This window comes from Zea mays, chromosome 9 (genome assembly GCF_902167145.1).
Source record: "Zea mays cultivar B73 chromosome 9, Zm-B73-REFERENCE-NAM-5.0, whole genome shotgun sequence".
Classification (NCBI taxonomy): domain Eukaryota; kingdom Viridiplantae; phylum Streptophyta; class Magnoliopsida; order Poales; family Poaceae; genus Zea; species Zea mays.
This window is the reverse complement of record NC_050104.1, coordinates 99,357,322-99,370,064: the sequence shown is the minus strand read 5'-3', so window position 1 is coordinate 99,370,064 and position 12,743 is coordinate 99,357,322. Positions and strand designations below refer to the sequence as shown.

The following is a 12,743-nucleotide window of genomic DNA, read 5'->3' as shown; positions in this document are numbered from 1 at the left end:
CGCAAAGCTTCTTGATTCTTGTGTCAAAATCGACTGTAAGTTTATAGCTGCTACTTCTCTCTCCTCCACATCAGTATTTAGCTAGATTATAACCTCTTATTACAATTGCTCTAAACAATAGTTTTGTTTATTTATTTGACGTGTCTACAACGGTTACACAACACGTCACACACATCAGTTGAAGCTAGATGCCTCGGCATGCAGCCACACCAGGTGGCTATATGGTTCTAAAACAACCGCACGTGATGGCACTCCAAGAAAATTGAGCATGAATACGAAGAGTACGCGTTCGAGGCTCAGGAACCGTATGGTTGCCAAGTAGTTTAGGTAGAAGAAGGTAGCGCTTGCTGAACAAGTATCGTAAATCTTATCAACAATTTCCGATCGATCAATTCTTAGAGTTCTACGTACATGTGCAGTACATACAACCATACTGTATTAGGTAGATGTTAAATAATTTTATACTTTTTATTTCGATAGATGGTTGTAATACCTTTTTATTTGACCATATTGTATTTGATAATTTTTTATTTACATGTTATGTGTTGCATTTATATAGTTATATTATAAAAAATTTAAACTCAACCGCGCATCATTAAAATCCTAGTTACGCACCGGAGACAGCCTAACCACAGCAACACGGAGAGAGAGAGTCACCGTTCGTAATAAGGTAAAAAATGAAGATATTCCCTTTTCGCCTCAACCTTCCCTCTCGTTCTCCGCTTCCGCCTCCGCCTCCGGCCACGAGTCACCAGGGAAGGGACAAACGCACAAAATCAACGAACGCCCAGCGCCCAGTCAAACACTACCCCTTCCTCCCTCCCCCCTCGCCGCCTCCCCGGACCCCGCCCCGACCCCACCGAACCCATGGCGTCGGAGATCGAGGTGCTCGAGGACACCACCACCTCCTCGACTTCCCTCGTCGCGGCCGCGTCCACAGTCCCTTCTCTCGCGGAGGGCGCGGAGGCGCCGGCGGAGGACGACTCGCTGAAGAACGACGTGTACACCGCGGCGGCGTACGGCGATCTGGAGAAGCTGCAGCGACTGGTGGAGGGGGAGGGCCGCCCAGTCACCGAGCCCGACGGCGGGGGCTACCACGCGCTTCAGTGGGCCGCACTCAACAACCGCGTTGCCGCCGCGCAGTACATCCTTGAGGTTGCCCTCTCCCCCCTCCCGCACCTGCGCCTCCCTAAACGCCTCGCAATTTGGCCTTTTATTTGTACTCGTTCGCCTTGCGTTGCTATTTAGGGGATTTAGGGTACGTCCCGGTAGGCTGCGTTACGATGCAATGCACTTTCTTAGCTGGATTTTTGTGTGCCAGAACCGTGGGCTGCTTGTGTAATTGCGTGAAGGAGCTATGACCTACGGTGGTCATCATTCCAGTCAGTTTCTATGGTCGAGGCATCCTTGTTTGTGAACATGTGCAGCTGCGAGCTGAATGCTTTGCCGTGGTGGTGGGTTTGGAATTTCGGAGCTGGTTTATGTGGAGGGATTTGGATTGGTTAGGTTGTTAGTACATCTGGATCAAATTTACTTGCTGACAGTTGCAACCTGACAGTTCAGGAAGAATGTAGTTGGCTTTGCGGTGTCGACTACCTACTTCTATTTATGTCCTTAATCATTTTAATTTTAGATCAAATGTGTATATGTTATGCTTATGATATAGTCTAGACCAAGATTATTACTGTTCATGATATGGCTTTTATTGCATGAATGCATGATCTCATGAAATACACATGTTGTGATGATGCGGAGTATTTTGTATGTTGATGTCCTAGTAGATATCTCTTTGTTATTCTGATCAGGTGATTGTGTTTGAAAGGCATTTTAGCTACTTTTGGTTGATGACTGTTGTTGATTGAATTTCCTTGGTTCCGTTTGGTGATGATTTTGTCCCTGTATTTGGATAGCATGGAGCAGACATAAATGCTGTGGATCACACTGGACAAACAGCACTTCACTGGAGTGCTGTACGTGGTCATATTCAAGTTGCTGAACTACTTCTGAAAGAAGGAGCTAAGGTGGATGCTACTGATTTATACGGGTATCAGGTCTGTATTCTCTTCCCGGCTGTGTCTTTGCCTCTTAGATCCTTGTTGTGCCTGTCTCCACTTTTAGCTACCTATCATTAGTTGGCAACTGGTAGCCAACTAAAGCAATTTTGGATGTATATCTTCTAGCTGACCAATTATATCCACTTTACCAGGTGAGAGGTTACTAGTAGACTAAAAACATACTTTGGTCATGTGATTGTTCTGTGTTAAGGGAAAAAAAGAATAATTGAAGTTGATTATGCAGAGAATTTGTCACAGCTCTTTATTTCGATATACTTCTGTGTTCAGGCCACGCATGTTGCAGCACAGTATGGTCAGACTGCATTCATTTACCACATTGTTGCAAAATGGAATGCTGATCCAGATATCCCTGATAATGATGGAAGGAGCCCTTTACACTGGTTTGTACTTGTGTTATATGTTTCTCATTTGCCTCCTTGTAATTTCTGCTTGTGCACTTTGTAGAATACTGCCCTGCTGAATTTAAACATCTTGCTGCTTATTTCTCTCTCTGTTTTTACATATTCTCTTCTAGGGCTGCTTATAAGGGATTTGCAGACTCCATACGGCTTCTTTTGTTTTTGGATGCTTATAGGGGACGGCAAGACAAAGAAGGCATGTGTAAATTTTACTCATGCCTATATTATTTATAATCATTCCTTTGGCATTATATCAGCTTATTTGGTTGTTGTTCCTTTTAACTGCAAATGCTACTCTTAGGTTGTACTCCATTACATTGGGCTGCTATTCGGGGGAATCTTGAGGCATGCACTGTCTTAGTTCAGGTTGGCAAAAAGGATGATTTGATGGTGAAAGACAAAACTGGCTTAACTCCAGCACAGCTTGCTGCCGATAAGAATCATCGGCAAGTTGCATTTTTCCTCGTGAGTAAAATTAGCCATGACATTTATATTTTGTAATATACTCGAAGTCCTGTTTTTGCAGCATCATAAGAGTCAAGAATCCCAATGTCCTAGCATTACCATCTGATAGGTATTATGGCAGCAAGTTTCTTGCTATGGTTTTGCATGCAGACATGTCAGGCTATCTCCAGCAGATCCCCTATTTCAAACTTCTCTCTGCAAACAGTGTCATCTACAGTTCCTCGTCTCCTATTTTACACACTCTACTGGAGACAGTATTATAACCGCAAAACATTTAGTCTTAAGCAAGTTGGAGTAGACTTTAGATGAAACCTGACATGAGACACATGAACTAGAACTGAAAGGACAAGAAAGTACTGAAATAAAATGGTAATATAACACTAAACTACTAGCTGTTAACTATTGTTGTAAAGGATGCTCTATTTTTAAGTTTCGATTGTGGCACATGTATTGCTAATATACAGAAGTGTTACTGTTAAGGATTAATTGTTTGGATCGTTATATGTTTTGTATGCATGTTTCCTTGTAGGTTATTGTTAACCGATTAGGCGCATGCTAACATGCTGTATTGCTGTCTAATCTGTTTGGTAGTAATTTTCCTCTGAATTTTGAAGTAAGAGCTGGATGTTAAAATACTGAAACAGAGGTAACCAAGGAGGAAAAATGATTTGGTTTAGTTTGACCTGGTACCTTTCTAAGGTTTAAATGCTATCTGATATAGCTTTCATAGGTTCCATATGAACTTCTTAATGATCAGATAATGAGTAATGACTTGTGATCATGGTTTTAAAGGCGGAACTAGGCGCCCAGCCACCGCCTGAACGCCTAGGCGACTTAGGCGGGCGCCTAGGCGACGCCTTACTAGCCAAATACCAACAACCAAACAGCTGTTACAGCTCATAAACTAGAAATCATCACAAATTCACAATAGCACAATAGTGGATCTGAAATAGCCACAAAGTAGTTTCTAAAGGAACAATAGCAAGTCACAAAATTTAAAACAGCACAATACCAAATCTGAAATAGCCACATAGATAGTTTGTAATGGCATAATTAATAGTAACTAGCTGCAGTTAGTAATGCAGCAAATATGCTAAATTGCTAATGCAATCTAGCAATAGCTACTCTCCCGTCGCTCAAAAATCATCATCAAACTCTCCTGGGATATTGGGTGCCTCCCCTTCTTCACCATCATTGCCACCATTAAATTCATCTTCACAATCTGTGATTTCTGCATCATCATGTGGAACATCTTCTTCATCTTCATCTTCCTCTTCAGCCTCTGACATATTTTGTGCAGCAACAGAATTTCTTCTTGAATACACATTATGGGCTCTTCTTGGTAAGTTTCGGCCACGGAGTGCTTGTGATGCTCCAATGGCATTATCCACAAGGTCCCATGTAAGGTCACACTCACACCCACGCCCACCTTCAGGGACTACATGCAAAGAATCAGTCCACTCATTATCCCAGTTGAAGTCCTCATGAACCAATGGATCAAAGTTTTTCCCCTTCTTCTGGCGTAGTTTTTGGAACCTAGCTTTCATCTTTCGGTTGTAGGAAATGAAGACAATAGAATTCAACCTCTTATGCAACAATCGATTTCTTTTCTTTGTATGGATCTACAAAATAAGAAAAGAGAAAACATATGGTCATTTAATCCTGAAATATTGGTTACAAAATTAGCCAAGTAGGTGGATGAGGACTTGAGGAGGCACACATAATAACTTACAAATTCAAAGGTACTCCAATTGCGTTCACAACCTGATGAAGACACACAAAGACTCGCCAAACGTCTAGCAAATCTCTGTAACTCAATAGCACGACCACCATACGAACGCCACCACTCAACTGCAATAACAACACAACAATTTAGCAAGATACTAGCAACAACTAGTAAGTAGTAAACTAGTAACAGCCACAAACACTTACGTGGGGTCATAGTTTGTAGGTTATCTTCGGCCATCTTATTTGAAAAAGCTGGTCCTATAAGAAACTCGTAATCCATTGATTGAGAATTGATCTTGTCTCTAGTTTCCTCATCATCTACCATTCTTGCAAGCACATCAAGAAAGCAACCTCTTAGCTGACCAACAGTAGCATCATCATCATTTCTTATGAGAGGATGCAGCTTTCCTGGGTTCAAATACATTGCAGCCCCATACAATGGGTGATCCATTTGTTTCTCCCAATGTCGTTCAATTATAGTTATGATTTTCTTGAGTAAACTCTTCTTGCTTTGGACAACAAAGCTTTGATTGATCTTTTCCTTTACACATTTCATCAATGCTTGGACCTCTGGCATAGCTGGCCTCTCATCTCCATCTACCACCCTAAGTACAATAAGTAGTGGCCCTGAAGCTCTAAGGCAATCTTCTACTGAATTCCAAAACTGTGTGGAGAAGTCAATGTTATACACATCCAATCCAGCACTAGTCTTTGACAATCTGTTATCAGTCCAAATTGTGCTTGCAAATAAAGCCTTCAAAGCATCCTTGTGCTTGTTGTGCTTGTACAAGCTCTTCAATGTGAGAAAGGAAGTGGCAAAACGAGTGGCAGCAGGCCTCACAAGATCAACCCCACCAGTTTTCTCTCTCATGGCAGCAAGGATTCTCCCATGTCTGTATATGAAAGTTGTCACACGCCTTGCACGTGCAATTGGTTTCTTGAATTCCTTCAAGTTTCCTATGTCCTCTAACATTAGATCCAAGCAATGTGCAGCACATGGACTCCAAAATAATGTAGGAATCCTCTCCATTAGAAGCTTGCTTGTAGCTTTGTAATTGGCACCATTATCAGTAACAACTTGTACAACCTTGTCTCTCCCAATCTCATCAACTTTTTTCTCTAGCAAATCAGCAAGCATGTATGCATCATGTAGAAACATTGATCTTTTTCTCTTGTTTGCCTCCAAATAACTTGTCATCTCCTTCCTTAATCCATTGCTAGCCTTGGGACATAACTTTGCATCTCCATACGCCCTTGCCAAATGTTGCTTTAACCTCTTTATCCCTCCACTAACAACCTGACCACATAGGGTGCATTCCACTCTATCTTTATTTTGAAGATCTGGCCAAAATCCATACTTCCACCCTGGATCAGTAGACTTCCGTGGCTTCCGGGTAGGATCGCTCTTCAGAAGATGGAGCTTCATTTGGAGAAGACATTATGTTGTCGCTACTCGCTACTCGCTGCAGTCTTGAGTTCTACTTCTTGACAGTTCACACTTGACAAAAACCTGAAAGTCTAAAACCAGGGAAAGCAGGGGAGGAGGAACATCATTTTTGGGTGTTGACACCTGAGAGAAAGCAGGGGAGGAGGACCTACCAGTCTACCACTCTACCAGTGAGGGGCGCCTAGGGAGGGGGAGCAGCCGGCCAGCCGCGCACCCAGCGAGGAGCAGCCGCGAGCAGGCGAGGAGCAGCCGCGAGCGGCGAGCAGCTTTGGCGTGCGGCGAGCAGCAGCCGCGTGCAGGGCGCGCGCAGGGAGGAAGAGCCGCGCACACAGGAAGAGCCGCGCGCGCAAGGGGAGAGAATCAGAGAACAACCGCCAGCCGCGCGCGCAAGGGGAGGAGCAGCCGCGCGCAAGGGGAACGCGCACCAATTTACAGGGGGAACGCCCGCCAAGCTAGCGCATCGGGCGCCAAAATCCAGCGCCAAATTTCAGCGCCAACAAACCCTAGGTTAGGCGTCGCCCAGGGGGAGAAAGGCGTCGCCCAGACGCTTACCGCGCCTAGGCGGACGCCATACTCAATTTTACCTGGGCGGCGCGGACGCCTAGCAAAAAATGTGGCCTGGACGCCTAGGCGTCGCCTAGGCGACGCCTTTTAAGAAATGCTTGTGATTGCTCTTGTAAATGGTTACCTTCCATTTACCACTTAAGCTGGATAAGAGTGATCATATATTCATATTGATCATGAGCTGAGATGTCCTTCCATTTGCTTACTTGTATTACCAATACTTTCAGGACAATGCTAGAAGGGTACACGGCAAAGGATGTGGTGCGAACACCAGATTTGGGAAATTGTCAAAATTAGGGCTCGCTCCTCTTCTTTGGTGCACCATTATTGGCATGCTTATTACATACACACACTCTGTTATATCAGGTAAATTGAGTAGCATCTTTATGTTTTCTCACTATCTTGATCTTCTGTAATATGTTATTGCTGGTCTCCTCAGGACAATATGCCATGACTACGACAGCACCATTTGGGATATTCGCATGGTCAGGAGTTTTTCTTGCAACTGCTGGCTTGGTCATGTTCTATAAATGTAGCAGGTATTTCTAAAATTTTTCATTTTGTTGATAGTTATAAAAAGGTCAAACCAGACCTGAGGGCATTGATTACCAGTTACTACGTCCTCTGAACAGAAATGTAAAACTATTTTAACTTTGACCACCAATATCTAAAATCTTATGTACACTGACAATTCTAGATTTGTCATGAAAAATACTTGGATAAAATATACCTCTTTTCATTTAATATAATAAATTTTGTATAGATATTGCTTATCAATCATTTTTTAAAACTGAGGACAAACCTAGATGGACTTTATATTTCCGATCGGAGGAAGTACTTATTATATCTTGACAATATTGTGGGCCAGTTATTTTTTTTTTGTATGTGTTTAAACTCTCTCACTTTGCGCACCTTGTGGAGCATGGAAAGTTAAAACTTTGTGTGATATATCTTAACCCATTTTTTTATTAGCTGACTGTATCAACTTGTCATGGGGTGGCAGCCCAGGGCATGGAGGCCCATAGGGATAGGCTCAGGGTTAGGATTAGTGGATAAAGATTAGGTTATATAAGATTTAGTTAGTTACTTGGGATTAGATTAGATAAGATTGAGTTAGTTACTTGGGATTAGATTAGATAAGATTGAGTTAGTTACTTGGGTTCTAATTCTTCCTCTGATACCAGATATTATGGATCCTAGTTCATAGGGGGATAAACAGCGCCGGGAAGATAGCCGAGCGGAGTCGGCTTGGGAGGGACTAGATTATTAGAGAGATCTGGGACTAATTCTTCTTGATTCATTGACTCCTTCCTTAAGGAGGTACAATCCATCCTTATATAGATAGGAAGACTTAGCCCGCAAGTAACTAACTCAATCTTATCTAATATAATCCTAAGTAACTAACTCAATCTTATCTAATCTAATCCCAAATAACTAACTCAATCTTATCTAATCTAATCCCAAGTAACTAACTAAATCTTATCTAATCTAATATTTATCCACTAATCCTAACCCTGAGCCTATCCCTATGGGCCTCCATGCCCTGGGCTACCGCCCCATGACACAACTCTTGCATGCTCAAATAGGCACCAAATTATTTAAATGATTATATCATTTTTAATGACAAATACCTATCGATTTTGTCATATAATTATCCCACTTTCATATAAATATCTAGAAGGGCAAACCTGGTGCAATGGTGAGAGTTGTCCCACCGAGTCAACAAGTCACTTGCTCGAAGCAGTCTCTTCGCATTTTCGCATTTGCGTCGGGAAGGCTTGCCTTGGTTATCCCTTCCCCAGACCCAGTCACGTGGGAGCCTCCGACATTGGATGTGGCCTTTTTTTCCATATCACACACAATATGTAGATAAAAACTCGACCAGTAGGAGAAAGACCGCCCCCACGGTATTATATTAAGAAGAAGCTCAATCGGAGCCCCGATCAAGAAATGTCACGAAAGCTGGTTCCCCGTGCAACATGAGGGTCCGCCCCCTATAGGCTAGATCTTTACTCGTGCTTTGAGCCCTCCCAGCCCCTTCACGAGGATCCGCCCCCTATATGTCAGTCCATCTCGTGTGCACGACCAGGGGAACCAACGAGGGACCTTTTTTAATCTCAGCCTGAAATTCGCTCCCACTAGGATTCGAACTCAGGGCCTAAGGAATACGCAGACCACCTAACCAACTCGGCTAGGCAGCCTATATCATTCAATATCATCATGACATTGATTATTGCTTTATGCAGGAAAGATCCAGGTTACATCAACATAAATGCAAGGGGCTCGCAAAATCAAAGGGATGATGTAAGTTTTAAAATATAAGTACCATTAATTAATGTAGTTTCTTTTATTTTTTTATTGAACTTTGGTTCTTTTAGCTTGATGTATTTCCAGACTTCAAAAGTCAAAACATAATCCTGAATTTTGTTGTCTAAATCATGAGCATTTGTTCCTTCAGGAACCGTTGCTGAAGATGGAGTTAGAAAATCCTGCACTTCTTTCTGGCAACTGGTCACAACTTTGTATAACCTGCAAAGTAAGTCACTTGATTGAACAATTCAGTTATCTCTTTCCTTGATTGTTATTCTCACAGATCAGATTTCCTAACATATTTGTTACAGATAGTCAGACCTGTTCGTTCAAAACATTGTTCTACATGTGATCGCTGCGTGGAGCAGTTTGACCACCACTGCCCTTGGGTATCTAATTGCATAGGAAAGGTACATGTTTCTGTTGTGATTTTGTACTTGCGTAGTTATGATTTAATATATTTGCCTTCTCTATTATATTTGAGTTAAGATACTCAAGCAACAAATCCTGAAAGCTTGACATCAATGTATATTCAACAATGGAATTTGATAAAAGTTGACATAAAAATCATGGTACCCTCTCTCTCTCTCTCTCTGATAATCTTACCGAATTATTCTCTAACATTAGAAAGAGAATTATGGTCTTTTTTTAAAAAACAGTGTTTCTTCAACGGCAGTGTGTTCTTCCATCTGATCTATTTGTGAACTGTAACTGCAGAAGAACAAATGGGAATTCTTCATGTTCCTCACTCTAGAAGTTTTTGCAATGATCATTACTGGCTCTGCTGCCATTATAAGTAATGCCTTGAGTCCTTTATCCTAATTATTACACTGGAACCTCTTGTTGTTTCATTGCTGTTTTTGTTGCAGGAATTGTAAGAGATCCAAATTCTCCATCATCCTTTGGTGCTTGGATTCATTATTCTGCGTTTCAGCATCCTGGGGTGGTTTCATTTCTCGCATTGGATTGTTTTCTTTTCTTTGGTGTTGCAGTTCTTACAGTTGTTCAAGCATCACAGGTAATTTTTTTAAATTTATATTTATTTTACCAGAGAAACTTGGTTAGCTTTTACGAAGTCATTTTATATTGCTGTAAGTATTATTTGATCACTAACTGGAACATCAACTTTGGTTAGACAAGGAAACTGGTACTGCAGCTATTTGTGTTTACCATTGACATCTTTGAAGCATTGTTGGATTTATTGTACCGTTTATGCCATTTTCAGCCTTTCCATGATTCATAAGTGTATGTCTTCTGATATTATACACTAACATCTAGTACTGATCGTGGTTTCAAACTTTAGAATACCAATAATTAAACTGCTATGTTATTTGGGATTCATTATGAAGTAATGAAGGTTAGGAATCTAGTTTGATTTCTGTGAGGTTTCTGTGTAGGTTGTTGCCTTCCATCCTATAGCTATCCATTCCATCAATCCATTATACATGAAAGACATACCTGCATATACTCTACTGTTTGTACTGTGCTCATGCCTTGCTTCCATATCACTTGCAGATAGCAAGGAACATTACAACAAATGAGATGGCAAACTCCATGAGATATGCATACCTCAGAGGCCCAGGTGGCAGATTCAGGAATCCGTATGATCATGGGATTCGCAAGAACTGCTCTGACTTCTTGTTAAATGGATACAATGAGGACACTGAACGGCTAGAGCAGACATTGCCCACTGATGAGGAAATGGGAATGATACAGATGACAAGTGCAGTTTCGCAGCAGAACGGTGACAATCATTTACATCATGGTAATGGCACTGACCATAGTTGCGCTGTTTCACAAGCAAACTCAAAACCTCATAGCCAAGTGGGTTCGTCTCAGTGTTGTGACCACAGTAAGAGGACTGATAGGACACCGTTGGGCCTAGGATTGGGCCTTGGACGAAACAGTGCGTCCCGGCAGTATGTTCGGTCTCTTATCCCATTGTGATCCATCATTTGGCGATCATGTGTTTGTTTGACTGTAGATTGGATTTGTTCACTTATTCTGTTATACGTGCCCTTGACATGGTTCACCATGGCTGGGCAGGGTTAACGTTATTGTGCCATGAGCTCCGGAATACTAAGATATATCTGGTGTTGTAGTTTAGCGTTGAACTCAGAGAAGTTGAAGGTAACGACCTGGTTTGCGAGTATCAGCTGATCAGCAGTCTGGAATCAGAGAGTTTGTGCAGAAAATGTAAGAGTTATGGACTCATGGCAGATGCAGTAGCATGAGATGTCTTCAGAATTGTTGTGTACATCAGGTTCGGTGGTACCCCCATTGTTTAGCGTGATACGAGTTTGGAAAAAAAAAAAGTAGTCGTAAATTGAGAAAATTGTAAATTGATTAGTAAGCTCACTGCAACACTAGCTGTTTTCCTAGTTTTCATTCATTTTTGGGTCTGGTTATTGTTATGAACCACGGAAAGAATTTTCGGTTTTCGGGTATGGGTACCTCAGTTATATTTGGTCTGGTTATGGTACTTACTGGTGGTGCATGTTTGTGTGAGTGCTTAGAGTTTAGGCTATGGCCATCAGATCATGTATATGACTATATGACTGTGTAAAACACTGTTTTTTATCTGATTGTGTAAAACAGTGTTTTTGTATCGTACACTATTGTTTTATAGATTGAAGTTTAAAATAAGAGATGTGAATGAGTAAGCTACTAGAGATGTCCTTAGGACACTGTTGTTACAAAGCATGTTTAAAATAGCAGTAAAAGATTGACGGAGGAAGTTGTATGGTAAATACGGGTAAATTCTACTCTACGCTCTAGCTTAGATCGAATTACATGGTACAAAAGGCACCTTCAACACCTTGATGTTCATATATTGATAGTTTAGTGCTGTTTGGAAATTGCTGTGCATCGACCTGTACTCGGGCTACGCCTGCGCGTGCTCCTATGAAACAAGTGTATACAGCTTCATCTTATCGAATTAATGATACTAAGTGGATTAATTTAGTGGTGAAATTTTATACTTGCTTTGATTTAATAACCGAGTGGTATATAAATTAGTATATAGCTCGTGCTAACGCTATGATCTCGCGGAGTGAAGATGTTGACGTTGAGAGTGGTAGCACGAGAGAAGAGGTTGACGGCGACGATAACGCGAGAGGAAAAGGGGTGGCAGGAGAGGAGAGACTAGGAGCAGCGGGGTCATAGGGGAAGCAATGGTTCAAATAATATTATCCATTAAGTTTGAGTGAGTAGAGGAGCTAATGATCTAAACCGTTGATTTTAATGATGTGTCAAGTATGTGTGTAATTGGTTTGACGGATTCAGGTGATTTGGTTAGTTTGTTTTTTCAAAGTTTAAACTGGTGGTATTTCCTATATTACAAAGCCGGTAAGAAACGACGCAGGATATGTTGTCCACGTCGGCGAAAATTTTTCAGGTCGTCCGATTCCTGATCAAACGTCATATCGTCTCTTAGATTCTTTTCAAATCCCAGCTCACTATGTCTCTGGATGCTTCGGCCGACACTCTCCCTCACGTCAGCTCGCTTTGACCCCGTGCGGGGCTTCTCCTCGTCGTCGTCGCTTACTCCGCCGCCTCTTCCTCTTCGCGTCGAGCGCTACAGGTTTGTTCCGACCTTGCTCCCTCCGCCATTGCCACTGCGCTGGATTTTATCCGGTTCGGCACCATTACGCCTTTCAACTTTTGGTTGCGTTCTTGGTTCTAGGGTTCGTGTCCTCTGCCTGCTAGATCTTTCCTCGGCTTCATTTTGTACTGGCGGCTGTGTGACAGCGAATC

The 12,743-nt window shown here is 42.0% G+C and overlaps 2 protein-coding genes across 2 annotated transcripts; one reads left to right on the top strand and one right to left on the bottom strand.

The window, feature by feature from the left end:
- The first annotated feature begins 696 nt into the window (after nucleotides 1-696).
- On the top strand, nucleotides 697-11,633 carry LOC103638729 (protein S-acyltransferase 24). The gene is made up of 13 exons (XM_008661564.3): nucleotides 697-1,155; nucleotides 1,911-2,051; nucleotides 2,343-2,455; nucleotides 2,590-2,669; nucleotides 2,775-2,938; nucleotides 6,905-7,043; nucleotides 7,117-7,216; nucleotides 8,924-8,981; nucleotides 9,136-9,213; nucleotides 9,299-9,397; nucleotides 9,705-9,783; nucleotides 9,857-10,005; nucleotides 10,503-11,633. The coding sequence occupies exons 1-13, from the start codon at nucleotides 868-870 to the stop codon at nucleotides 10,932-10,934; spliced, it is 1,920 nt and encodes a 639-aa protein (XP_008659786.1). The 5' UTR covers nucleotides 697-867; the 3' UTR covers nucleotides 10,935-11,633.
- On the bottom strand, nucleotides 3,839-6,339 carry LOC103638728 (uncharacterized). Its single transcript, XM_008661563.3, has 3 exons — nucleotides 4,871-6,339; nucleotides 4,671-4,789; nucleotides 3,839-4,560 (listed from the first exon to the last, which is right to left on the bottom strand). The coding sequence occupies exons 1-3, from the start codon at nucleotides 6,090-6,092 to the stop codon at nucleotides 4,075-4,077; spliced, it is 1,827 nt and encodes a 608-aa protein (XP_008659785.1). The 5' UTR covers nucleotides 6,093-6,339; the 3' UTR covers nucleotides 3,839-4,074.
- Nucleotides 11,634-12,743: the final 1,110 nt, after the last annotated feature.

Bases quoted from the DNA above. Each gene is read 5' to 3' on its own strand.
- LOC103638729 (XM_008661564.3), top strand. From the start codon at position 868: ATGGCGTCGGAGATCGAGGTGCTCGAGGACACCACCACCTCCTCGACT. The intron at 1,156-1,910 runs GTTGCCCTCTCC...GTATTTGGATAG, and splicing joins CCGCGCAGTACATCCTTGAG to CATGGAGCAGACATAAATGC. The intron at 9,214-9,298 runs GTAAGTCACTTG...TATTTGTTACAG, and splicing joins AACTTTGTATAACCTGCAAA to ATAGTCAGACCTGTTCGTTC.
- LOC103638728 (XM_008661563.3), bottom strand. From the start codon at position 6,092: ATGAAGCTCCATCTTCTGAAGAGCGATCCTACCCGGAAGCCACGGAAG. The intron at 4,790-4,870 runs GTAAGTGTTTGT...TTGTTATTGCAG, and splicing joins CCTACAAACTATGACCCCAC to TTGAGTGGTGGCGTTCGTAT. The intron at 4,561-4,670 runs GTAAGTTATTAT...CTTATTTTGTAG, and splicing joins ATTGGAGTACCTTTGAATTT to ATCCATACAAAGAAAAGAAA.